The sequence below is a fragment of the Molossus molossus genome, unplaced genomic scaffold, assembly GCF_014108415.1.
Source record: "Molossus molossus isolate mMolMol1 unplaced genomic scaffold, mMolMol1.p scaffold_m16_p_11, whole genome shotgun sequence".
NCBI classification, from domain to species: domain Eukaryota; kingdom Metazoa; phylum Chordata; class Mammalia; order Chiroptera; family Molossidae; genus Molossus; species Molossus molossus.
Genome location: NW_023425346.1, coordinates 106,164,544 through 106,191,338, shown reverse-complemented (window position 1 = coordinate 106,191,338; position 26,795 = coordinate 106,164,544). Strand labels below are relative to the sequence as shown.

Genomic DNA, 26,795 nt, shown 5'->3' with positions numbered 1-26,795 from the left:
GCCTCCGTTCCTGTGGAACTTATCAAATATTTGGTGCTTCTAAATAAATTCAGCACAAAATGAGGTCATAATTTGGAGAGACCTTTAATTCCTCTCACGTTTCATTTTGCTAATTGTTAGTGTAGCTCAGCTGCAGTTGGAGTGAAAGTAGATAAGAAGGAGCTGACCGGGACCTTGGCGTCGTCGCTCGCAGCTCCAGGCGTGTTGGAGCAGCCGAGGGAACGGGGCTCCGGAAGGGCGGGTCCGGCTCATCCGGCGCCTGCTGTGCTCGCCTGCTCGGTCTTGTGGGCACCTCTGCAACTGCGAAGAAGGGACAGGCTCTGCTGCGCAGCTTCGGAGGCTGAGCTCGCGGCTCACTGCCCGGTGTTGTCCCCACAGGTGGACAGTGACACCATATGGAACGAGGTGCACTCGTCGGGGGCGGCGCGCCTGGCGGTGGGCTGCGTGGTGGAGCTGGTCTTCAAGGTGGCCACGGGGGAGCTGAAGGTCAGTGAGGGCGCGCTGCGGGTGGGCTGGACGCTCCAGGGGGGGAGGGGCAGCCACTGCGACCCCCAGACAGACCCAGCGAGGCGCAGAGAGGGGGCCTGTCTGCCAGCACTGGATCGAAGGGAGCTTCCCCCCTCCGTGAAATCACACCGTGGAACCATCCTCAAAGATCCAGTGCTCGGAGCACTTTGTAAAAATCTTTAAAAGTTGTTGAAGCACCCCAAGAACTTTTGTGCATGTGAGTCATGTCCTCAGCAGGGACCATATTAGAGATGAAACCGAGAAACGTCTAAAATGTTTCCGAACGTGAGAAGATCTGTTTGGCTCAGGTCAGCTGGGTTCTCACAGCTGCTGCTGTGGGGTCTCTAGCGACGTGCTGTTTTGGTTGAAGTACATGAAGAAAGTGCCTCACACAGTCACAGGATTGAGGGGAGGGGATGTTTTCATAGCTATTTTAGATCATCATGGCTACTCTTTGAATCTGCACCAGAATTCAAGTGGAAGTCTCTGAGTTTAGTTGCAGTGTGGCACCTGAACGGGCAGTGAGTTCAGACCCGAGTCCACAGGTGCAGTGTGGCGCTGGGCATTTGCAACGGGCTTGCTGGGAGAGGTGTCCTCCCGTCCTGCCCCTTACTCACAGTCAGCACTGACCCCATCGGGGCGGTGCTCTGGGTGCAGGAGGCGCGGGGAGCTCCCCAGACACTCGGCTCATTTTCCCTTGAGCCCTCGGACCTTAGCGCTGACGGCACTGCTGCGTGCTGCTTCCCCGAGGTGGCAGCTCGCCCGCTTACCTGGGAGGGAGCCCGCGCACCCAGTGTGAGCAGTGCCCTCGGCAGTGCCCTGGAGGGGCTGGTGCGGCTGCGGGCAGCCAGGCCTCGGCCAGTGGCAGAGCTGCTCACACGCCTCCCGCTTCCCCGCACAGGGTGCGGAGGGCATTGCTCAGGGTCGAGAGTCTGTAAAATCGTTGAGTTTTGCTGCTTCGAGGACATGCTGCCTTTCCCCCGCAGATGTGAATATCACGCTGCGCGGGGTGGTCATCCAGCCGCTGCCTGAGTCCTGCTGTGACCTGTCAGGGGCCTCCTGTGCGTCTGCACAGTGCCCAGCACAGTGAGAAAGGTTAGGTCATTATGACAGCTGTCCCAGAGGAGCACGGGGACCAGGCCTGCAGAATGTGTGGGGCAGGGGCTCCCCGTGAGTGTGTCCTTCCCTGAGCAGGCTGCACACTACTGCCCGTAGCCCAGTGTAGTGGTCAGCTGGCCCTGGGGGCTGGTACTGACCCTCACCACACAGCTTTCTGTCATTGGTGAGACCTAGAGGTGCTAGTGGAGACCACTTTTATACAATGTACACATTCCACCCGTGCAGGCGAGAGGCTCCACTCGGTGCAGGTGAGAGGTTCTGCTCGGTGCAGGTGAGAGGTTCTACTCGGTGCAGGGGTGCTACTCAGTGCAGGTGAGAGGTTCTCAGTGCAGGGGTTCTACTCGGTGCAAGTGAGAGGTTCTATTCAGTGCAGGGGTGCTACTCAGTGCAGGTGAGAGGTTCTCAGTGCAGGGGTGCTACTCGGTGCAAGTGAGAGGTTCTATTCAGTGCAGGGGTGCTACTCAGTGCAGGTGAGAGGTTCTCAGTGCAGGGGTGCTACTTGGTGCACGGGTTCTATTCAGTGCAGGGGTGCTACTCAGTGCAGGTGAGAGGTTCTACTCAGTGCAGGTGAGAGGTTCTACTCGGTGCAGGTGAGAGGTTCTCAGTGCAGGGGTGCTACTTGGTGCACGGGTTCTATTCAGTGCAGGGGTGCTACTCAGTGCAGGTGAGAGGTTCTACTCAGTGCAGGTGAGAGGTTCTACTCGGTGCAGGTGAGAGGTTCTCAGTGCAGGGGTGCTACTCGGTGCAGGGGTGCTACTCCGTGCAGGTGAGAGGTTCTACTCAGTGCAGGTGAGAGGTTCTACTCGGTGCAGGTGAGAGGTTCTCAGTGCAGGGGTGCTACTTGGTGCACGGATTCTATTCAGTGCAGGGGTGCTACTCAGTGCAGGTGAGAGGTTCTACTCAGTGCAGGTGAGAGGTTCTACTCGGTGCAGGTGAGAGCAGGTGAGAGGTTCTACTCGGTGCAGGTGAGAGGTTCTCAGTGCAGGGGTTCTACTCGGTGCAGGGGTTCTACTTGGTGCAGGGGTGCTACTCCGTGCAGGCAAGAGGTTCTACTCGGTGCAGGGGTGCTACTCAGTGCAGTTCAGAGGTACTACTCAGTGCAGGGGTTCTGCTCGATGCAGGGGTGCTACTCAGTGCAGTTCAGAGGTGCTACTCAGTGCAGGGGTTCTGCTCGATGCAGGGGTTCTCGGTGCAGGGGTTCTGCTTGGTGCAGGCAAGAGGTTCTACTCGGTGCAGGGGTTCTGCTCGGTGCAGGCGAGAGGTTCTACTCGAAGTAGGGGTGCTACTCGGTGCAGGGGTGCTACTCGGTGTAGGGGTGCTACTCGGTGCAGGGGTTCTACTCGGTGTAGGGGTGCTACTTGGTGCAAGGGTTCTGCTCGGTGGAGGCGAGAGGTTCTACTCGGTGCAGGGGTTCTACTTGCTACAGGCGAGAGGTGCTACTTGGTGCAGGGGTGCTACTCGGTGCAGTTCGGAGGTGCTACTCGATGCAGGGGTTCTGCTCGATGCAGGGGTTCTCCTCGGTGCATGGGGTTCTCCTCGGTGCATATGTTGTATACAGCAGCTACAGAGCATTCTTGAAGTGGGTGGTTCTCCAGAGCATACATGACGTGGAGGTCCTCACGGAAGGCAGGAGCGTGTGCAGCTCCCTCCAGCTGGGAGACATCTGTTCCCAGTGCTGCCAGCTTTCCCGTGTGGCCCACTCCTCGTGATCTGTGCTGCAGTGATAACGACAGACCTTCACGTTAACCGCAAACTGGGGCCTGATATCTGACCCACAGCCAAGCCCCTGTTCCATCTGTATCCAGGGTCCCCGTCAAGTTACTGCCTGGGGAAACTGTCCTGAACAGAAGGGTAAGGAGGGTTTTTCCAGGCCTCCCAGGTCCCCGCACTGAGCAGCGTCAGCCCTGGGCGCAGGCCTGCAGAGGTGGGACGTCTCGGACAGCTTCCCTTAGGGGCTGCGAGCACCTGCGCACTCTCCACCAGACGGGCCGGCCCTGAGCGATGCTCACAGCCGGTGCTCCGTCCCCTCGCGCCCGGGTGCAGTGTGAGCCCGTCCTCGCGTGTCCTCTGAGCCTGCTGGTAGTGTGATCTGTACGGTTTTGCACTGATGTGGAACTAACCTACCGTCCGTTTCCCCCACATGTTCGGTGTGTTTAGAACGGCTTCGCCGTGGTCCGACCTCCAGGACATCACGCGGAGGAGAGCACGCCCATGTGAGTAGGCACAGGGGCCCCACGGGGGGTCCGGCTCTGAGCCCGTAAGGGCTGTGGTTGCACATGCAGCCCTCCTGTTAGTGGAGTGTGCTCGCATGTCTACAGTGCCCGCAAGACCCTCGTTAGCACGAGTGACTATCCGCACAGCCCTAGAGTCAGAGGTCGACTCCGCCTCGGGTGTTATGAAGGGATGAATCGGAGAAGAGAATGGGAACACGGGCATCCACAAAATTAGTCTAGATGAGTCTTTCAGTTGTTAAGTTCGTTGCAAAAAGAGGGGAGAGGAAACGGGACGCGCACAGGCGGCCCCGCGGCCTGTCCTCACCGCTGGGCACTCACCCTCGCGTGCTTCCCAGTGTGGCTCCTGAGCCAGCTGCTTACGGTTTGCTGATGATGAGGCTGAAGTCCCAGGGTCGTGGCCATACAGCCAGCTCTCTGGACTCTGTTTCGGGTTCTGGATTCCCCTGACTGTGCACATCTGAGGCATTGGCCGAGGTAGCGCGTGTGGCATGTGGATTGTCCTGTCTGCGTGTCCGTGGAGAGCCAGTGACTGTACACACTGCCCTGGGCAGGGCACAGCGCTGGCTGTCAGCCTCGGGTTCTGTGCAGACTGCCTTTGCCGCCTGGGCTCCAGGTGCCTCTTGGGGGGCCCAGGAGACCACACTGGGAGCACAGCAGGCTCTCGGCCCAGAGACACCTGGGCAAGTCAGGAGGAGGTGCCATCAGGGCTGTGCCTTGAAGAATGAGGAGTGGTTTGCCCCTGGCAAAGCAAGGAAGGTGCGGGTGGCACTCGCAGATTCCAGCAAGGAGGCGCGTGGCGGGCAGCACCCTCTCGAATCCACTGGGCCACGGTGGAGCCGTAGACTGAGCAGCGAGGCCCAGTGGAGCCCGTCATGGCAAACCCAGGCTGAGGGTCAGAGCAGAAGCTCAGGGGAATGGTCTTCGTGTAGGAGGAAGGGCATGGACTTGGCTTGGAGTCTGCAGCCTCACCCGAGCAGTTGCTGGCTGCCCCACGCCACCTGGGAGCAGAGTGACTTCTGGTTCGAGTCTCATTGGTGGATATTCTGAGTGTAAGCCTGATGACCAGTGGGTGACAGAGGAGTGTTTTTAGTGCAGTTCCTCTGTGGTGCCACAAGCTGCAGCCACGCCGTGGGTCACGGCTCCCAGACCGTAGCCTGGGTTCCAGAAGGAAACAGCCAGGCCACCTGGTTCTGTGGGAACCCGGGCGAAGGCAGGTTTAGACTGAGAAGAGCTTTATTTGGACCTGAATCACTTTCTTAGCTTCTCCTGCTCTCTCTAGTAAGACTCTGGAATTATAGCCCGTCACTGGGTGACAGTGTGTGTTGTTGCCATGGGTCTTACAGCCCGTCACTGGGTGACAGTGTGTGTTGTTGCCATGGGTCTTACAGCCCGTCACTGGGTGACAGTGTGTGTTGTTGCCATGGGTCTTACAGCCCATCACTGGGTGACAGTGTGTGTTGTTGCCATGGGTCTTACAGCCCGTCACTGGGTGACCGTGTGTGTTGTTGCCATGGGTCTTGCAGCCCGTCACTGGGTGACTGTGTTGTTGCCATGGGTCTTAGAATGTGGAAGGATGGGCAGTGAGCAACTGACATTGATCACGTTTCTGTTCTGTGGCCCATCGTGTCTCTTAAGACGCCAGTGAGAGCATCTAACAGACACCTCTGGCCGTCTGCACGCCAGACGCTGTCTGTCTGTATGCCTGTCGATCACAAGCATCAAGTGAGGTTCTCAAACTGCTTGATTAGAAATGACAGTCACCAGACCTTCTCAGAGTCTCAGTGACTCCGTTGCAAGTTGTGTAAAAACTGATCCAGCCCCAGCCGGTGTGGCTCAGTTGGTGGGTGTTGTCCAGTGTACTGAGAGGTTGCCGGTTTGATGCCCAGGCAGGGCACATGCTCAGGTTGTGGGCTTGATTCCCAGTAGGGGGCGTGCAGGGGGCGGCCAATTGATGTTCTCTCTCGCATCAGTGTTTCGCTCTCCCTCTCCCTTCCTCTCTCGCTCTAAAAATCAATTTTAAAAAACCTTTCAAAAACAAAACTGATTCAAATTCTTATTTTTTCTGTTTCTCCTGATTCTCACCTGCAGGGGGTTCTGCTACTTCAATTCTGTGGCCATTGCAGCCAAGCTCCTCCAGCAGAGGCTCAGCGTGAGCAAGACACTTATAGTGGACTGGGTGAGCTGTGGGCCCCACAGGAAGACTGCCCCTGTGGGGAGCGGCAGGCTTTCTGCTCCCACAGACCTTTTGATTTGGGGGCCTTCACTTCTGGAAACTACCTCAAGATGTGGAAAATGAAAGCCTAGGCCTGTTACGGACCTACTTAACAGCTCCCGTCCGCTGGTCCTGCCAAGAGCCGAGTTCCCAGAGTGTCTAGAGATGTGCCCGGGGCAGGGCCTCGCCGGGACGCAGTGCGGCCTGGACGGCGCGCCTCCGTCTGAGCACGTGGCCGCTCCCCGGGCCCACGCACAGCTGTGTTTGGCCCCTCTCCTGCCTCGGCCCGGCGGCCGGTTCGTGCGGCTGTGACCTCCTTCCCCGTTTCCCTGTAGGAAATGCCGCTTCTCGCGGCCCCTGGGCTTCACGAACAGGGTGGCCCGTTCTGGGTGGGCAGTCAAGGCGTCCATTGTGTCACTCTTTCTATAGAGAGGGAGGGAGTCAGGGATGTTCTCTTTGGTATTTATAATTAACTTTATAATATCTTAAGGAAAAAAATTAGGTACACCAGGTGGGAGTGTCATTTGTAATGCAAAGTTCTTCTCAGTTTGGTTAAAGCCAAGAATATGACCCAGGATACCCAGCACGCGGCTGTGTGTGGGCGCTGGTCACGGAGGTCCGGGCCCTCAGGTGGCCGAGGCTCTGGCTCAGGGAGCATCAGAAACCAGAGCGCTGGCTCCAGTGTGCCCGGCGCCCGTGGCCCTGAGCCCTTCGGTTGCTCCTAAGGGAGTAATGAGAAATTCTGGGGAAGCGACAGGTGCTACGTAGTTGATCCCACGTGCCCTGTGACAGCTCAGACGGGGCAGTGCCCCAGGCAGGGGTGCGGCGTGCCACCTGCCGCCTGTGCTCCCCGCCGCAGCCTGGCTGCTCGCCGCTCCTTGCCCTGCCGTTTCCCGCAGTGAGCGCAGGTGGCCCTGGTGACGGAAAGGGCTCTGAGCAGTTCTCTGGTGTCCCCATGCCTGGCTGCGGGCAGCTCCTTGAGCGACGCTGTGTGGTCAGGAGAAGTGGTTTGTCAGCTTAGTTTGGGGCCTGGGACCACATGGCTGTGTGCCTTGTGCGCCTGCCGCTCAGCCCTGCGGGGTGGTCCTCGCCCTGTCCCAGCATCAGGCCAGAGCTGACACCTTGGAAACAGCAGCCGTGGTCAGGTGGAGGAAATGGCTCACTTGTCAGACACCGTGGCCAAAAATTAAGTAAATGGTCTAGAAAATCATGGTCCCAGGCGGGGTTTCACCACCAGCCTTTTGTTGCCGAAGCCTGCGGTCTGCCCTGGTGCTGGGGACTCTGACACGGCCTCAGGCCTCTTCCTTCTTGTCCCTGGACCCCTGGGACCACTCCTGGGGGTGGGTGCTGGCGCGTCGGCCGGGGAGCAGCCGGCACTCGGCGCTGAGCCCCTGCCTGCTCGCAGGACGTGCACCATGGGAACGGGACCCAGCAGGCCTTCTACAGCGACCCCAGCGTCCTCTACATCTCGCTGCATCGCTACGACGACGGCAACTTCTTCCCGGGCAGCGGGGCGCCCGACGAGGTACCGGGCCCCGTGGGTGTGCAGGGCTTTCCCAGGCCCAGGCAGGGCGCCGGGGCCGAGGGGCAGGTGCGGAGACGCTCGCCCATCAGAAGCAAGGCTGCCCCTCGCGGAAGCCCGGAGGCGACGTGAGGCCTGAACCCCGCCCTGCGTGTGCACGGCAGCTGGATGTGTGTGACATGCAGATGGGAGCCCAGGACCATGTCTGTCCCGGCTGGGCAGACGGCTGTGTCCCTGTGCGGGCAGCAGGTGCCCTCCGCCGCCGCAGCGTGTCTGCTGCACTGTCACCTGTGGTGCCCTGAGCCCCGGCCAAGCCCGCCCTCCCTCTGAGCAGAGGCCCCGTGGGGGGATCCCACCCGAGGAAGCAGCTCGCCCGCCTCCCGATCTTCTTTCCCAGAGGAAGTCGAAAGGGCAGCCCCCTGCAGGCACGTCCTGGTGGCCTCTGCTGCCTGGGTGTCACAGTGCAGAACTGCAGGCCTCCGGGCCGAGGGGAAGGGCAGCCCCACTGCACCCACCGGTCAGGTGGACGGGAGCCCTGAGCCCGTGAAACCGTGTTGTCATCCAAGTCAGTGAGCCAGGGTAGTGGGGACCAGTGACACACCCATGAGGAGCATCCCCAGCTCTGCTGCTGGCCACCAGGTGCTCCGTCCAGGGCCTGACAGGTGTTTCTCTCCTTTGCACAGGTGGGCACAGGGCCAGGTGTGGGCTTCAATGTCAACATGGCTTTCACCGGTGGCCTGGACCCCCCAATGGGAGACGCAGAGTACTTGGCAGCCTTCAGGTATGTGTCCTGATGTCCTGTCCAAGGGCATTTAGGGACCTCTCGGGACCCCACTCCTATGTCCCAGTTCCTCTGGCTTTGGCCCTCACTTTCCTTCACGAGACCCAGACCCGCCTGGCAGAGGACCCTGCAGTCGGAAGTTCCCGGCACTGCATGTGGAGGGCCGCCCTCTAGGCCCGGCGCAGGGCCTGTCCGCTGCACCCCCGGGCCCCGGGCTCAGTGCAGGTGGGTGTTCGTGAAAAGCGGGTGCTCAGATCTGGAAGGCTGCAGTCTCCTGACTTGGCTTCCAGAATCCTCTGTGAGAAGATGGGAGACAGAAATAAATCTCCCTCCTTTACGGGTCGCGGGAAGGGCTCCCTGTTCTTGGGTTTGTGTTTACTCTGGGCCCTGGAATCCAGCCACCGGGGAGCACCCCCATCCGGCGTTGGCTTTCGTCGTCAAGGGTGGTTTCTGCCTTCATCTGGGTCAGACGAGTCATTCCCCCGGCACAGGTGGCTCCTGTCGACTTAACAAAGGCAGGACGAGGAGGAGGAGGTGGGGGTGCTCGGGAGGGGAGTCGCTCGGTGGTGAAGGCTGAGCCCTCAGCCTGTCAGGAAGTCCAGGAGCTGGTGCCCGGAGCCTTTCCAGCGCCTTTCCTCCGGCGGCTGTGCGTCCACGCCCACGCCCACGGAGGGCACGTGGAGAGCTTGGCTGCGGGTCACACGGCCCTGGCAGCTCCCCTCTGAGCGGGGTGGTCTGTGGACACAGGAGGCAGGTGGCCCTTAGGAGGCCTGCCCTGACTTCCCGAGTCCCTTTCCCTTCGGGCTCGTCGGTAACTTCACGTTTCTTCCTACTCCGTGGGGTGCGAGGGGTGTGGATAATCACCCTGCCGGATGTAAGAGAGAAGCGGGCCTCGTACACAGCATCTGAAGATGCGCTCGTGTCCACGGTTAAATGTCAGCTTCGTGGCGTCTGAACCATGGGCGCCCACCCCGTGTCGCCGCCCGTGCAGAGCAGCATCTTGGCGTTGCCCTCACCTCCCGCCTGAGAACCAACCCCCTCAGGAGGCTCCGTGAGAAAGAAATGTCCAGTTGTGCTGTGAGGGGCGTGGACAGTGCTCAAGTGAATGTTGGTGCCACTTGGGGCCTAGGGCACAACACGGCCAAAATCTGGTGTGGCACAGGGCAGAGGGCAGAGCAGTCCCGGGCAGAGGGCAGAGGGCAGAGCAGTCCCGGGGCAGAGGGCAGAGGGCAGAGCAGTCCCGGGGCAGAGGGCAGAGGGCAGAGCAGTCCCGGGCAGAGGGCAGAGGGCAGAGCAGTCCCGGGGCAGAGGGCAGCGGTCCCGGGCAGAGGGCAGAGCAGTCCCGGGCAGAGGGCAGAGCAGTCCCGGGCAGAGGGCAGAGGGCAGAGCAGTCCCGGGCAGAGGGCAGAGGGCAGAGCAGTCCCGGGCAGAGGGCAGAGCAGTCCCGGGGCAGAGGGCAGAGGGCAGAGCAGTCCCGGGCAGAGGGCAGAGGGCAGAGGCAAGTGCAGGGCAAGAGCCAGGCAGATGGCAGAGGCAGTCCCGGGCCAGAGGACAGAGGCAGTCCCGGGGCAGAGGGCAGAGGCAGAGCATCCCGGCAGAGGGGCAGAGGGCAGAGCAGTCCCGGGCAGAGGGCAGAGCAGTCCCGGGGCAGAGGACAGAGGGCAGAGCAGTCCCGGGCAGAGGGCAGAGCAGTCCCGGGCAGAGGGCAGAGGGCAGTGGTCCCGGGCAGAGGGCAGAGGGCAGCGGTCCCGGGCAGAGGGCAGAGGGCAGTGGTCCCGGGCAGAGGGCAGAGCAGTCCCGGGCAGAGGGCAGAGGGCAGAGGGCAGCGGTCCCGGGCAGAGGCTTGAAGTGCTGAGAACTGGGTATTTTCCTTCTCAGACCGTTAGGGTCAGGTCGACTGGGCCAGCCCTTGGGCACGAGTCAGTGTCCTGGGCACTTGACCCTGGGCGGCGTGCCGTCACCTCCGGTGGCACTGCGTGGTGGCGGGCGGGCGGGCGGGCGGGCCCTGGCCGCCGTCCCTCGGCCAGCCTTCCCTCGGCCAGCCTTCCCTCGGCCAGCCTTCCCGATGAACCTTCCCTCGGAGCAAAGCCGACCTTCCGTTTCATCTCCTGCCAAGTGTGTACATGATGATACCTTATCAAATGGGCTTTTTAAAGCCTAAATAGCTTCTTTGAAAAGGAAAATTGTTTCAGGCTTTTTTTTATTGATTTTAATGTAAAATAGCACTTTGAAGTTTGCGATTTATGGTTCCCTGGGCATTGATCGAAGCGGGGAGAGGGTCAGGATCCGTTCGCCCCTTTCTTCTGTGCCGCCCCCTTGGGGCCCGCGGACGGTGCATGCCTCCGGGGGGCCGTGTCCTTAGCCCGCCTGCCACGTTGCATTTCAGGAGATCAAGCCCACGACGAGGAAGAGATAAGAGAACGGCCCTAATGAAACCCAGGAGCGGCGGGCTCTCTCCTGGGGTGGGAGGCTCGCGGGGAAAGGGCTAATTCAAACCAGCGGGCGAGGCTTTGAAGTTTCCGGGGGCTGAAGACCTGCGCTGGAGAGGCGGTGGCGACTCCTCGGCCCCCGCTTACCTGCGGCTGGCTGCCGAGCGGGCCACCTGTTCGTCCGCAGTGAGGGCGTGGGCTGGCAGCTTGTGGTGGGTTCCGTGTGGCATCGTGTCGGAGGTGGCACGGGACCTGCACGTCCACGCTGCTGACCCCAGTGACCGGTGAGCAGGAGGCTGGGCAGGGTCACGTCTCCTTCCCCGCCTTCCAGGCAGGCGTGCGGTTGAGACGTCTCCGTGGTGTTAGTCCGCGAGCTGTGCTTTGCTTTCTGTTATCGGGCGAAGTATCCTTGAGACCCCGCGTTCTCTCCACGTCTTCAACATGTCTCTGAATTTTAATTTTTTTTTTATTTATTTTTTATTTTTTTAGAAAAGAGGAAGGGAGGGAGAGAGAGAAACACAGGTGAGAGAGAAACATGGATCGGCCGCCTCCCGCACACCCTCACTGGGGATCCAGCCCGCAACCCGGGCATGTGCCTGGGAATCAAACCAGGACCTCTCAGTGTGTGGACGACGCTCAGTCCACTGAGCCATACCGGCTGGGAATGTCCCTGAATTTTATCTTAGGACATTTTATGGTGATTTTATTAGTAAAGATGTAAGCTGGAAACTCAGAGGTGGGCTACCTCGTGTTCAGCCGGCCTTCCTTTTACCTGCCCTGGGCTGCAGTGGGATAGAACAGGGGGTCCTCGCGGTGCCTGCCCCTCAGGTGGCTCAGATGGGGACCACAGGGCTGCAGCAGGTGGTGCAGCCACTGAGGCGGGTGCGTGTACCGTGCCCACTCACAAGTCCTGCAGGAGTGAGCTGGCACAGGTGCTCACCTGCCCGTGCATGGCCACCTCCAGGGGCTCTGACCAGGTGAATGGAGCAGTGTGTTCTGCATGACTGACAGCCGTCTTGTGCAGTTTGGTGACAGAGTTGGTTCCTGGATGGGTGGACTGCACTAGGTCCCACGGACAAGCCCAGGGAAGGACAACCCTGACCAGGATGGGGCATAGGGTGGGAGGGGCCATCTCAGGAAATACTGGTGATGAGATAGAGCTGGGGTGGGAGGGGTCCATCGAGGTGTCAGGTGCGGTGGAGGAGGGTGGGAATACTGCAGAGAACCAGGAGGAGCAGGTCTGGGTTGGCTGGAGGGTGGTGCATCTCAGGGAGACGTAGGCTCGGAGGTGAGCCCCGGTGGGGAAGCTGGGCCCTGACCAGAGTAAGGCTGGGACCAGAAGACAGCAGGGGGTGCTGAGGCAGAGGCCGAGACCAGCTTCGAGCAGCGAAGGGCCCTGGCCGTGGAGGGGCCTTGGGAACGATGGCAGTGGGGCTGTGAGCCATGGGGGAGGTCGTGCGTGGGTCCCAGGCCTGCCGTCGTGAAGACGGGCGGGCTGTGGGGAAGTCCGCAGAGCAAGGAGAGGCAGGGAGGGGAAGTCAGAGGGACAGGGGCCCAGGGAAGGTGCCCCTGCACCTCCACAGTGGCTGTGAGGAGGGGGAGGGGGGTGCCCACCTCCACCGTTGGTCTCTGGGAGGTGGAGAGGCTGAGCGCTGCCCTGGTCCCAGAGCGTGAGGGGGGACCTCGGGTGCAACACCCAGGACCTAGGGGGCAGGTGTGGGGAGACCTGGTCTTCTCAGACCTGCCTCAGGGTCCAGGTGTGCCTGGCCACCTGTGCGCCATCTCTGGCCGCAGTGCCCGCCGGTGAGTGGGAGCGGGACTGGGCCGAGGGCTTCACGGCCGGTGGCAGCCAGGCCAGAGCAGCTGGGCCCCATCATTTCTACACTCTGATTCCGACTCTCAGCAGAGCTCGGGCACTTGGTGGACAGGTGCTTGCGCGGCCCACTGCCGGTGCAAACCGGATTTCGGAGGCTCTCTCAAAAGCTATGACCCATGGCACCGAAGCACAGCTGCCTGGCACTGAGGCACGCCGGGCACAGGGCCAGGCTCCAGATGCCAGCGCCAGCGCCAGCACCTTCCTCAGCAAGAGTGCGCTCGGCGTGCGAGAGGGGTTTCGCCCTGGCTGGTGTGGTGCAGTGGCTAGAGTGTCGGCCCGTGGACCAGAGTCGCGGGTTTGATTCTGGTCAAGGGCATGTACCTCGGTTGCAGTTTGTTCCTGGCCCTGGTAGGGTCATATGGGAGGCAGCCAGTCGATGTGTCTCTCTCCCTCCCCACCTCCCACTCTATCTGAAGACAGAGAAATGTCCTTGGGTGAGGAGTAAGAAAAAAGTGGCAGGGAGGTCCCATCGCACATGCGGAGCTGTGCCCCTGGGCGCCCTGCCCTGTGCTCTCGGCTGTGCCCCTGGGCGCCCTGCCCTGTGCTCTCGGAGCCCCAGAGCCAGGGCTCACTGCGGGGCTTCAGGCCCCCTGGGGCTCAGCAGTGCTGGCCCGGTCACCAGCCCCTCACCCTGGACCCTTTCCTCCGCTGAGGGGCACGCCACAGACGGACACTGCTCTCAGACACCCCCGTTCTCCCTCCAGCAGGGCTGGGAGCCTTTTTCCAGGGCCCTTTGGATATTCATAACATCATTCATGGCCCATACAAGATTGTCACCTTAAAGACGAGCCTGCTCTCTGGTCGGGCTGATTTGATGTGTGATGGGAGCAGTATCGGCACGGGGACGTTCCCCACCCCTGCGCGGACTCCCAGCACACCCCTCTCTGCCTCCAGGTTGCAGTGCAAAACGGGACCCCGTAGACACCCCATAAAGTGGCGGAGTGAGAGACCTGCAGCAAATCCTCAGGTCTTAGTAATTTCGTGGACGAAGTTTATTGACATTCTGTTCTAGAAGTGAGATGCGAGGCGGCTGGCCCTTTTCCTGCAGCTCCTGTGACCCTGCCACCTGCCTCCTCATCCAGAGGGAGGGGAGAGTCTGTGCGATTCACTCCAAGTCCCATGAAACGGGCTGAGTGGCAGGCGGCCCTGCTCGGCTGCTGGCGGGGTGTGGAGCGGGCGCGGGTGCACGGGGCGCACGGCCTGCTTCCGCTGCCGGCTCCAGGTGGTGGGTCGTGTTCGGAGTTTCTTCCCTTTCAAGCCAACCAGTTCCTTGTTTCTCTGATGTAACTTAACCCCCAAAGCTCTCGGTGTGTTTTTAACTATCAATTCTCATAAATGTGACCATCAGTTTTCCCTCTAAAAATCTTGAGTGCAGAATTTTTATAGCCGATGCAGCAGCGTTGCAGGGGTGTGTGGTCCTCTGATGCTGGCATGCCTGTGGGCGAGCGGAAGGGGGCAGGAGGGTGCCCTCAGGGCCAGGGCTGCCCAAGGGCCCTCCCAACTCCTTGTCCACACGCAGCCTTGGGTCCTGGTGCTGGGCCGTGCTGCACCCACCTGAGTCAGGGCCAGTGTCAAGCGAGCAGAGGGGCGAGCAGAGCCGCCGCGCCTTTGGGGAGGACCTGGGCAGCTCTAGCAGTGGCCCCACTGCCTCTGCAACTGTGCTGGGGTCACAGCACCCTGCCTCCGGAGCCACCCATGTGCAGCGGGCACCGAGCATTTAGCGTAGACTTCCTAAGACGCTGAGACGTGCCCGCTGTCGGACTGCAGCTCCCATGGCGCGCTCAGCCGCTGGCCGTGCAGCATGTCCTCGGCCACGTCAGCGTCGTTTCCTCCTCCTCTTTGCAGAACGGTGGTCCTGCCGATCGCGAGCGAGTTCGCCCCCGAGGTGGTGCTGGTGTCGGCAGGCTTCGACGCCGTGGAGGGCCACCCCACGCCCCTGGGCGGCTACAACCTCTCCGCCAAGTGTAAGTTGGGTGTGCAGGGTCCTACCTGGGCCCCCTGTTTTTGTCAGGGGTGCACTCTGTCGCACGCTCCCCATCAATGACGATAGGACACGTTCCTCACCTCACCAGACCTGACGTGCTGGCAGGCCCCAGGAAGCAGGGGGCCGGGCGCTGTGGACAGGAGGCACGCAGCTGGGAGCGTGGGTGCCTCGGGCCACTCTCCAGCCACCTGAGCGCTGGGCCTTCTGCCTGCTCTTCGTCCCTGACGTCGCTATGCTGAGGGAGGAGCCCGAGCAGGTCCGGCAGAGTCGGAGGGAACGGGGCCCAGGTCACCGGCTGGTCTAGGATTCGTGTTGAGTGACAGGAGGGACTATGGAAACCGCCCTGCCACAGGCAGGGGTTGGCCTCTGCTGCCACAACCAGTCAGGCCACAGAAAGGCCCGGGCGCCCTCAGCCCTGCCACCTCCGCCCACCACTGTGGTTGTCAAGGCCCCTGGGCCCACCCAGGGCTCCCTCAGAGCCCTTCGTGCTGGCCTGGGGGCACAGATGGCCGAGGAGAGCCTGTCTGTCCCTCCCGCAGGGAGAGTGTGGGTCACCAGAGAAGAAGGGGAACAGGACAGCCAGGGCAGGCCACGCTCAGGCCTCAGATCCGCCGCAGCCCAGGGTACGGTCCAGGGCCGGGGAAGGATCAGGCTAAGCTTCCCCGGGTGGTTCCGCGGCAGCCTGGAGGCCCGCATCCCTGTGCCCACCAGAGACAGACCGAGGGTTTGGGTGGCCACGGCTCCCAGTGCCCGGCGGGCGGCGGGCGCCCACCAGCACGGTGGGTTCTCACCTGCTCGTCGATGGACGCCAGGCTGCTCTGGCCCAGACTGGTCGTCATCACCCATCGGGGCATCTGCCTAGGAGGGCGACGTGGGTGCAGCAGGGAGCACGGCTGCTGACGGAAGCCAGACGCTGCGGACAGGATGTCAGCCCTGGGCACACGTGATGTGCTGGAGGGTGTGCGTGTGCCCAGAGCCCCGGGCACACGTGATGTGCTGGAGGGTGTGCGTGTGCCCAGGGCCCTGGGCCTGGGGATGGACACGCGGGCCTGGAGGCTGCCCAGCTGCCCTGCCCTGGCCTCTGGTCCCCATGTGAGAGCTGAGGCTCCTACCTCGGCCCCTCCCCGTCCCCCAAACGGGGTGATTTGCGGCATTATGAAATCAAAGCACTGAAACCATAATTCCTGCTCTCACACAGATCAAACAGGATCCCAAACCGAATTCCTCGATGAATTTATGTGATTGGGCCTGGCTTCCATTATGCACACAGCGTGCCAGCCCCGGGGTCTGTGACGTGATGTAATGCGTCTCTGGCGCTTTGATCTGCTGCCAGCCTCGGCCCACGCCGCCTGCCCTCCACGTGCATCTCCCGTCTCCCATTGCAGGTTTCGGCTACCTGACGAAGCAGCTGATGGGCTTGGCTGGCGGCCGGATCATTCTGGCCCTGGAGGGGGGCCACGACCTCACGGCCATTTGCGACGCCTCAGAAGCATGTGTTTCTGCTTTGCTGGGAAACGAGGTAGGAGGACAGGAGGGCCCTGCGTGCGGGCTCGGCCCAGGCGGCGTGGGCCCTCCACGGCGTCCCGCTGGGTGTTGGCTGTCCCCCAGGCGGCATGGGCCCTCCACGGCGTCCTGCTGGGAGTTGGATGTCCCCCCCCCGCACCGAGCAGGCGCACATCTGACAACGCTGCTCGACTGGCCGTGAGGCTGTGAGCTAAAGGGTCATCGCCCTTTCTCTCAGGTGGTTTGGGACCCTGTATTTTGAAGGTGCTCATCTTCATGGTTGAGTCCTCTGGAGAGGACTCGGTTTCCCCTTCAGAGACCGTCATTCGGGTTCTAGGGCAGGATCCCACGTGGTGTCGCTGTGCGGGTCTCGGACACCCAGGGCCGGCTCTGCAGGGTGGCCCCCCAAGGCCCCCAGCAAGGACACGCAGGGGCCGCCCAGAGGGTCCCGGTGTCTGGGCCCGGGAGGGAGCTTCCGAGGTTGGAGGAGAGAGCGTCCCAGGGACTGGATGGTGTCCAGCCCACTGAGCGTCTGAACTTCCCGAAACTTGAAACCCACACACAGGCCTTTGGATATGGGGTCAGGGCCAGGATCCCCAAGTGCAGCTCTCCCTTGTTGCTGTGATGTCACACGTGGGTCCTAGGAACAACCTGGCTGGTGTTTGGGGAGCTTGGTGGGGGCCCGAGATCACAGGCCGATCGCACGGGGAGGCGCCCGGGCCCCAGTGTGCCAGGCACAGGGAAGCCTCTGCCGGACAAGGCCCCTGGCGGGCACGTCAGCTCTGCCTTCCTGCTGTCCCCCGGGGCTCCCCACCCCCAGCCCACGAGGTACAGGGCCCCTGGCGGGCACGTCAGCTCTGCCTTCCTGCTGTCCCCCGGGGCTCCCCACCCCCAGCCCACGAGGTACAGGGCCCCTGGCGGGCACGTCAGCTCTGCCTTCCTGCTGTCCCCCGGGGCTCCCCACCCCCAGCCCACGAGGTACAGGGACACCCCTCCGCTGGGTCAGGGCGACCTGGGTGTCCAGCTGGGGCACCGTCCCCACACCCACCTGCCTTGGTCCACACCAAGAGGGCAAGGCTCCTGCTTGGGCCGTCTCGTGCACAGTGCCCTGGTGAGGGTGCTGCCCGTGGGGCCGTCCCAAACGGTCTGACCCTGTGAGGCGGAGAGCCAGCGGGGCCATCCTGGCCAGGCCTGGGCTGCCCGTCTCGCCCCCACCAGGGAAACAGCTGGCAGGGCCGCGAGGCGCGTGGGCGCAGAGGGCTCGAGCAGGGGCTCCAGCTCCAGCTGGGCCTGACGGGAGTGATGCCCACTGTGCCCACTGTATTCTGCACCTTCCCTGTGCCCTGCGGGGACTGGCACAGGGTGGGCTGTGGCAGGAGGAGAGGTGCAGTGTCCTGCCAGGCACAGGGGCAGATGACGGGCACGTGGAAGCCAAGGTGAGGTCTCACCCAGGGCCAGCCCAGCCCAGCTAGTGTGACAGTGACCTGATGGGGGGTGTCCTCCCTGCGAGATGGCTCGCTGAGGTGAGCCGGGCAGGCAACCCTGGGCAGTGGGCACCCGGGAGGAAGGCCGTGGCTCTGTCTGCCCACTCGGGCCACTGCTGAGAAGGGTGGACTGGTGAGCACAGTCCTAGGGGCAGGTGGCACCCAGCACCTTCCTGGGGCTGCAGTCATGGTGGGGCTCAGGCTGCAGGGGAGAGCAGCGTGGTCCCAGCTCCCGGAGAGTTTTAACCACGTGGCCACGGTGCTCCAGCCCAGCCCCACCCCTGCCCGCTTGCTGGGCGTGGATGGTGGGTCTGTCCTGTCCTGTCTGGTCCTCCAGTCGGCCGTGTGCTGAATGTCCCCAGGGAAATGCCTCTGCTTTGCCTGGTGTCCACAGCGTCTCAGCTACACCTTCTGACATGAAACAGTCCTCCCTGCTGGTTAAAGTCTTCAGCCCGTCCTCAGCCTTCTCGATTCCTTAGTCATTTCAAGTAGCAGTAGAGAGCTGAGCTCAGCGAGGGCCCTTCCCTCTCCTGCTCCTCTCCCTCTTCAAGCGGAAAGCCGCCTCCACTCACCTCCCAGGGCAGGAAGCGCGGCTTCGCGAGGCCTCGTACAAATCTCCCTAATGCAGCCCTGCAGGCCTTTGATGAGGGTTGATGGACGGCGTGCTGGGCGGCTTGGCGCGCACAGCGGGCAGCCAGCTGTGGCCAGCGAGGCAGCCTGGTGGGTGGCTCCGGGAGAGGGGAGCAGGGCCTCTGCTAGGGACCAGCGCCGCCTCAGCCCACGGTGCCCCGGGCCTTTCACTAAACAGCTCAGCTTCCTGCGGCGACAGCTGGCAGTGAAAAGTCGCTTACGCGTGTTGCAGGAGGGGTGTAGGCAGAGGTGAGCAGGGGCCTCCGGGCAGGTGGGGCCAGCGTTCTCATGTCACCCAAGGGCAGCGTTTGGTTTGGGCCAGTTTTCTGTCTAATCGTGTGGCACGTTGGGGTCCAGTGCCACCTCCTCATTCAGCCCACTCTGGCATCAGCGGAGGAGTCCCGGGGCGTCAGGTCCGCCGTCGTGCTGGGGGAAGAGGGTGCCCTGGGGGCGTAGTGACTTCTCCGTGCTACACTTTGTGAAGGGGCAGCTGTGGCAGCACAGCGATCGGACCAGTGTGTGTGAGTGTCTGAGCACACAGGCATCAGGCTGGGAGCCGCGTCTGCTTCTAGTCAGCCATCTCCCCTCACGTGCACGCGCACACACACACACACTCATTCCTGCTTGCACATACATTCGCCGTGCTCGCATACCCAGGCATGCTTGCACATGTACACATTCATGTGAGTTTATGCATGCTTAGTCATATTTGCACACCCACCGTCATGCTTGTACATGCAGTCAGGCTTGCACATGTTTGGTCATGCTTGCACCTGTTTGCAGTCATGCTCATGCACACAGCCATGCTCATGCACATACACAGTCATGCTTACACATGGACACACTCATGCATGCTTACACACGGACACACTTCTGGCCAGCAGTGGCTGTGGTTCAGTTACATGCAGGCCCGTGGTGGGGACACAGGGTGGGCCCAGGGCACATTCGTCTGGTTTAGGACTGTGGGTGCCTCCTGGGTCCTTGCTGATGACCCTCGGGAGGTAGGCCCTGGCCCCATCAAGGTGAAGGAGCTGCACCTGCACGCGGCCCTCCACCCCGTCATCGGTTCAGTGGGATGTCGGGGTGCCATGACAACTGGCCCTCCTGGGCTCCCTCTCTCAGACGGGTGAGAGACGTCTTATTTGCCAGCCACCTGGCTCAGCAGGGGCAGCTCGCAGTGGAGACCAGGGTGTCCTCTCGGGCCCTGTCCCCACTTGCCCGGCAGGTTCTGTTATGTTGGGCACTGACCGCCAAGCTCCCACTGTGGGTCCCAGCAGCCTGAAACTCCGTAGTCACAGTGCTCAGCTTGATGACTGGTCTTTTTCTTTTTCTTTTTTTTATTTATAAATACCTCATTGTCTTCCAAGAGGCAACTACAAAAGTACTAGACACTGCCCGGCTGGTGTGGCTCACTGGCTGAGCGTCGACCCTGCACCAAGAGGTCGCTGGTTTGATTCCCCATCAGGACACACGCCCAGGTTGTGGGCCCGATCCCCAGTGCAGGGCGTGCAGGAGGCGGCCAGTCGATGTTCTCTCTCGTCCATGTTTCTGTCTCTCTCTCCCTCTCGCTTCCTCGCTCTCTAAAGCCAATAAAGGAAGAAATACATATATATAAGACAGGAGAGCTGGGAAGCCAAGCTGGAGTGTAACTTCCAGCTACAGTATCTTTGTTCGGAATGTGTTTCTGCCCCTTTCCTCTGTCCCCTCCTTTCTCTGGGCTGCTTGTTCCCCTGGCCACGTCCAGCACAGTGCTGCATCTCACACATGGACACGTGGCATTTTCAATATTTTTTAGTTCTAAGCATTTCTTCTTTTTTGTTATGATTCTTTCTGTGACCCATGATTGGTGTGTTTTTTAATTCCTGGCCACAAGGGCTCATGGTTCTTTGTTACCAATTTCTAACAGATTGCATTGTGGGAAGAAAAGGCGCCCGGTGAGCGGCTGTCTTGGTGGGGACCGCACTGTGGCTGGTGCGTGGCCACGCCGCACAGACATGCGCGTGTGTGGAAGTGGGTATCTGGTCGTGGACTTCGTGGATGTCCACTGAGCCAAGCTTGCTGATCACGTCGCCCACATCGGTTTCCTCTGTTGACGCCTGTCTGCTCCGTCTAGGAAGGACGCTCAAGTCCCCCTGTGGTGGCACATCTCCCCACGTCTCCTCCTAGATCCATCAAGTTTACCTTACACATTTTCAAGTAATTTTCCTGAATATGTACAGATTTTAAATCTTCATATCTTTGGATGAATTAAAAAATTTTTTGAGAGAGTAGGAGGGAGAGGGGAAGGAGGAGAGGAAGAGAAAAACATTGATGTGAGAGAGAGACAAAAAACTGGTTGCCTCCCGCTCGTGCCCTGACCAGGGCTGGGGATCACACCTGCAATCCAGGTACATGCCCTTGACCAGGAATCGAACCCCAAACCCTTTGGTCTGCATGCCGATGCTCTCACCACTGACCACACCAGCCAGGCTGAACTGACATTGTTATCACAAAGCTCAGTTAACTCTGTCGTACCTCATACTGGTGCCGCAGCCTCCCCCGCCCGACGTCGCGTACCCAGCACGCGGGGGACCTGTCACCTTTCTGTCTAGTACCACAGTGTGCCTCGGGGACTTTGGTTGTGCGTTGTTTGGTTTGGTTTGGATTCATTTCCACCTTCTCTGCGTGTGTCCCTGTCTGTGGCTCTCTCTGTCCTGCCCGCTCTCAGCAGGACTGGGACTCCCCGACTCGGTCGCCCCTCTCCTGATGGGACTCCCCGACTCGGTCGCCCCGCTCCTGACGGGGAGGGTGTAGCCGATTGCAGTTTCTCAGTCAGGACCCTTAAAAAATGTCAGTGTGTGCCTTTGACGAGGTCAGTGACCTCACCCTCCCTGTGCAGCCAGGGTCCTGGCAGGTCTGCCATGGGGGTGTCGCCGATTAAATGCAGGACACCCAGGTGGGCACACTTGGAACAACTCACTCATCAGACAGTTCGTGTAACATGTCTGTGTGCTTGTTTGTACACAGAGCCCCAGCTCCTCCCGAGTTCTCTGCAGTTTGGGGGATTATGTCTGTTCCTCTCCCTGTCTCACTGATTGGGCATCACTGTGACCGCCCTGCAGCCCTGTCTGTCTGTCCATCCTGCGCTTAAGCGGCTCTCTGCCTCGTTCCTCGGCCATTGGGTTGTTTTCATTCTGCCTTCAGCACAGCCCAGAGTTCCCGGGAGGGACTCGGTGCGGACCTTGTCGGTGTGTCATTTAAGAGTTTCACCCTCATTGTTAGGGTCTCGGGGTTTGTTCTTAGCTCTGCCCAGAGCCGAGACCAAGAACAAAACTGCCAACACTCGTCTGTGGCAAATCTGTGTGCGCCGGCCCGCCCCGGCTCAGCTCGGCTCGGGACGTCAGCCCAGGCCTGTCCCCAGCGAGTCTGATTGCCCGAGTGGGCCCCCCGGTTGTTGGTTTGTCCGGTTGTTGAGTTTACCGCCGTGCAGCCTGCAGGGCCCCAGTGGCCCTGGGTCCCCTGACTGTGCGGCCCCCTCTCCCGGCTGTGGCCCTTTCCCACCGTTACTAGAAGGCTGTGGCCGGTGAGCAGGCCAGCCTCCCGCTGGCACCGGGGCGGGAAGGGCTTTTCCCGGAAGTGATGGTCGCTCCCCGATCTGACCCTCCGGACACCGTCCGTCCTGCTCACGTGGGAGCCACGAGCACCCCGAGAGCCCCCTGAGGAAGACAGACCTACTTCTGTAAAAGTCCGGATAACAAGCCTCGAAGCCACATCCGGCGGAAGCTGCTCCTCGCTGTCAGCAGTGCGCTCGAGCCCCCGGTGCCCGTTGCAACTGCCGCTTCGTGGAGCTCGGGGGCGCTGCGTCTCCCTGCTCATCGTGCTGTCGCATGTTTTGCAGCTTGACCCTCTCCCAGAAAAGGTTCTGCAACAGAGACCCAATGCCAACGCCGTCCGGTCCATGGAGAAGGTCATCGAAGTCCACAGTGAGTCCCTGGCCAGGCCTCCCTGCCCTGTGCCCTCGCCCTGGGCTCCTCTCCGTGTCCCCGAACCTGCAGGACAGGCCTCGCTTCCAGCCAGACTTGAGCTGCTGGGGACCCTCACTGCACCCCCTCAGCTCCCCACACCCCACAGAAGAGCTGGGCTCACGGAGTCTGTGAAGCCACTAGGTCAGGTGGGCCGGAGCGTGAGCGGTGTCCTCACGTCTGGTCTCCCGGCCAGAGAACCCCACACACCTACAGACTCGGGCAGAGGTACAGGCCCCCATTTCCTAGCACTGCCCCTCAAACAGCAGGAGCTGAGGACCGAGGGCGCTGGCACACAGCCAGGCGGTGCCCATGCAGCACCCCTGTGTCAGGTGAGCTGGCAGTGCCCTGCCCTCATCACGTGCTCCGTTCGCCCTGGGTCTGTAGGGTGACCCAGTCCTGGAGACGGCCCATCTGGGTGGACGGAGCAGGGCCCTCGTGTTCTCTGCACGAGCGCCGGGTTGCTGGCCCTGGAGCTGTGCCCCGCCCTGCCGAGAAGCCCTCGGTGCCACGAAACACTGAGGCTGGCTCTGGGCCGTGTCCAGCCCCTGCATGTCCCCTCACATAGAGGCCCCGTAAGGACACAGCCATCATCTTGGAGGGTCCCGAAGGGAGCCCCTCAGCACTGGGTGACAGCCCCCCGTGCTCGCCTGCCCCCAGAGTCGGGAGGGCCCAGAGCCTGCTGGGCCCGCCCTGCCCCTTAACCCGCGCTCCCCCCCAGGCCGGCACTGGCGCTCCCTGCGGCGCCTCCCGCCCACCGCTGCCTACTCGCTGGTCGAGGCCCAGAAGTGCGAGAATGAAGAAGCCGAGACCGTCACCGCCATGGCCTCCCTGTCCGTGGGGGTGAAGCCCTCCGAGAAGAGGTGAGCCCCGCGGCGCCCCGGCGGCCAGCACTGCGCGGAGGGCGGCTCCTGTGTCTGGGCCCGAGGCTGATCCACGTTGGCCCTCGGAGGGCGTGGGGTGGGGGGCGATGTCCCTGTCCGACTCCAGCCCGGCCAGCGTGGCCACGTCTTTCCAGTGTGGAAGACCTTTGGAAGCCTTTGGGGAGCATTCACCCCCGAGCAGGTGGCCCCAGCGACACCTAGTCAGGAGCTGGGGGTCGCAGGCGGGCAGGCCGGTGGGGCCCAGTCTGTTGTGGGGCGGACAGCGGGCAGGGAAGGCCCCACAGTGCTGCCGCCGCTCACCCTCTGTCCGTCCTCTCCTGGCTGTCTGCTGCCCTCCCCGGCCACCCCGCAGGCCCGAAGAGGAGCCCATGGAGGAGGAGCCGCCCCTGTAGCCTCGCCGCCGTGGCGACTGTCTTACTTGTCTGTCTGTCTCGAAGCTCCGCCAAGACAAGCTCCTGTTTCTCTGCGTCCTGCCAGGGGTTCTCAGAACCGCAGGCGCACCAGGGGCCCAGACCCGGGTCTTACCGCAGGGCCACCTTGCAAGGGGCCCGGGACAGCTGGCGGGATGAGCAGACGGCAGCCAGGCACCAGGCTCCCTCGGCCCCTGCGGGTGGAAGAGGGAGGAAGCCTGCGGCAGCTCATGGCCGAGCTGCCCGACTTAGCTGGACCTACGAAGAGAAAATGCAAATCAAAGATCTAATAACACAACACAGACTTGATTAAAACTGGTGCTTAACGTTTGATGATTGATTACCCACAATTCCACAGTCTCCGTGTAAACCACTCATCTCGTAGCTTCTTTAGAGAGCGCACGCGAAGGCCCCGTGCTCCGAGCCGGGCAGCCCGCGGCGGGTGCGCAGCCGGTAGGACGGGGGACGCGTTTAAGGAAAAACTGGACAAAAGGAAGTGTGAGCCTGCAGGCCCGGCTTTGCTTGCTCAGAGCCGAGGGGAGACGTGAGTTTGTGCCTTTTTACCGCTCTGATGGGTTCTGTGCGGGGTCTTTGAAGTCGAGGAACAATGCCTTAAGAAAACAGACAATTGATGGACTGGCCTGGGCTGGGGGCTGGCAGTGCCCTCGGGCAGGAGGCCGTGCTGCCGTGCTGGCCGCTCCTTCGCCCTGTTGCTGTGGGGCAGAAGTGGAGGGTTCCCAAACGTGGCCAATGCTGTTGGGGGTTTTGAAGTCCAACAAATTTTAAATGAATCCAAAGTGTTCTTTTCTCAGACATCCCATAACAATCAAGCATCTCCATTGGTCGTGAAGCATGTCCAAGGCACACTCAGTGTTACGGTGGGAATGCTTTTTATTAAAAGCAAGTAGCATGAAGTATTGCTTAAATTTTAGGTATAAATAAATATATATATGTATAATATATATTCCAATGTATTCCAAGCTAAGAAACTTGATTCTTACGAAATCTTGATAAAATATTTATAATGCATTTATAGAAAAAGTATATATATATATATATGTGTGTGTGTGTATATATATATATATATATTAAATGCAGATTGTAAGGGTCCCTAGCGAGAGAATGACTTGTGAATTAGCTATCAAGGTGCTTATGGAAAGGGACCTCGTTGGAAACTCATGGATTTCGACGCCCAGGCTGGACTGTGTCAGGTCACCAACACATTCGCCACTGGCGGCCACCACAAGTGTGTGCTTTCGTTTAATTACTTTCCAACAGAGCCCTCTCCCACTCCACACCTCCACGCACCTGTTACCTAATGAGTTTTTATAGCAAAGAATATAAATTTGCTGTTGATTTTTTTATGAATTTTTCACAAAAAGATCCTAACTAAGCATTGTTTTGTGAATTTCACATTTTTTCTCACCATTTAGTGGTTTTCTGAATGGTACTATTGTCTAAATCTTTTTCCTTTCTAAATTCTTGCTTGTACATTTTTTAACTTTCAAAGGTGTTTTTTGTTGTTTTCATTGTTGTTTGTACAGCGAGCAGTTTCCGTGGCGCGCAGACCCGTCGCCACCGGTCTGTTTTCAGACAGAGCGTCCCGTGAGCGGCAGGCCCGGCGCTCCCTGCCACGCCAGCACTGCGGGGTGGCGTGGAGAGGTCACGCGTGACACTGAGCTGGGCGGGTTGCCAGACACCACTGGCCATCAGCTTTCATGAAACTTTCATTTAAACTTCTGACCACGTCGTCAGACTAGGATTTTAGCTTCAGTTTTCCAAAGACCTTCCAAGCATGTCAGCAATGCATGGCCCGGCACGCCCGGGTTTCTGCTGCAGCCACGTGGCCCTGGCCCTCGCTGCCTGGCCAGCCTGCGGGACACCAGCCCCAGCGGGACAGCCGCCTTCGCTCCTTTTCTCTGACAGAAGCTGAATGCCTCTTTTACTGGTAACTGATTTCTCAGCACTTGAAGCCGATTTCATTCCAAAGTGCATTGAGTTCAGACCTGGGGAGGAAGTCAGACGCATTGCGCCCACGGGAGGGTCCCCCACCGCGTTTCTGAGTTTAGTGACATTTACAGGGTAGCTTCTGAGAGAGCCACTGACATGGTCGGGTGCTGGCCAAATGAATCCCAGTTCTTGGATCAGCTTGGTCCTCGAGATGCTGTTGGTCAGGTCCGGGGCACGGTCAGAGAGCAGGACAGGAATCGGAGGGTACGTTTGACTCTTCCCTACTGGCCGCTCTGCACTGAGGCCCACTTGGCAGATCCGTCCCCAGCATGGTGCAGAGCCGTGGCAGGGCCCCCCGGGGACTCTGGCCTGCTCAGCCCCTTCACGAGATCACTTGGGGATGCCCTGCCCCTGCCAGCCCGGGCCCTTGGGAAGGAACTCGTCATCTGACATTTTTACAGATGATGGGACGCACGACCTCTCGGTGGCCACAGTCTCCCTGGGGATTTGCTTCTGCTCTCACAGAGACCCTCAGACGGCCTGGCCGGGGCCTGTTCACTGTCACGTGCGGGAAGCGTTGCCGTGTAGCCTTTCTTTCTGCGAAGACGCTCGGCCCCTCTGCACGGCCACGTCCAGGGCAGACGGTGGAGGGCCTGCCGAGGAGGGCAAGACCCACCCACCTCTCTGGTCTTGAACCTTAGCCTTTTTCTTCCTTTGCCAAGGCCTTGGGGCACGGCTGGGAGCACTTTGTGTCCCTTCGAGGGAGACCCTGTGGTGCCACGGGGCTCATGGGGGCCGACAGTGTTAGCCTGCCCCGCGGTCTTCCTGCCGCAACACGTCTGAGCCCCACCAGCAGGCGGCCTTCTGGGACCGCGCCCGGCTTCCCAGGGCCACTTTGTCAACATGTTTCGGTTTTTGTTTCTTTCTTCCTTTTAAAAGTCTGTTCCCAGTGGAAAGACCGTTTGTACCGGTCTGACGTGGCGAGTCCGGGTTGGCGGCACCAGCCTTGGCGTTGGTGGTTGCGGTTTTCCATCAGGACATTCCTTCTTGCCCGGCCACGCCACGTGCTCATTCCTTTCTTCTTTTTGTAGACTTTTGGGCCCACGTGTTTTATGGGCATTGATACATATATAAATATATATATAAATATATATGAATCTATTTTTTTAAGCTTCCTACACCCGGAGGTTGCATGACTGGACGGCTGGCATGTCTTTACATTGTACACGGATTTGCACGCCGCACCCGGCAGCTTGGGGAGCAGAAATG

At 60.6% G+C, this 26,795-nt stretch overlaps 1 protein-coding gene across 1 annotated transcript in view; it reads left to right on the top strand.

Annotated features, from left to right (window-relative positions):
• Positions 1–23,954, top strand: part of HDAC4 (histone deacetylase 4) — a 208,652-nt gene extending 184,698 nt beyond the window's left edge. Inside the window, exons 20-29 of the mRNA XM_036254080.1 lie at positions 379–486; positions 3,784–3,839; positions 5,949–6,036; positions 7,478–7,597; positions 8,278–8,375; positions 14,526–14,644; positions 16,050–16,183; positions 22,159–22,243; positions 23,004–23,145; positions 23,519–23,954. Of these exons, the coding sequence (XP_036109973.1) occupies positions 379–486; positions 3,784–3,839; positions 5,949–6,036; positions 7,478–7,597; positions 8,278–8,375; positions 14,526–14,644; positions 16,050–16,183; positions 22,159–22,243; positions 23,004–23,145; positions 23,519–23,558 (990 nt within the window). The 3' untranslated portion in view covers positions 23,559–23,954. The remainder of the gene's footprint in view (positions 1–378; positions 487–3,783; positions 3,840–5,948; positions 6,037–7,477; positions 7,598–8,277; positions 8,376–14,525; positions 14,645–16,049; positions 16,184–22,158; positions 22,244–23,003; positions 23,146–23,518) is intronic.
• The last annotated feature ends 2,841 nt before the right edge of the window (positions 23,955–26,795 follow it).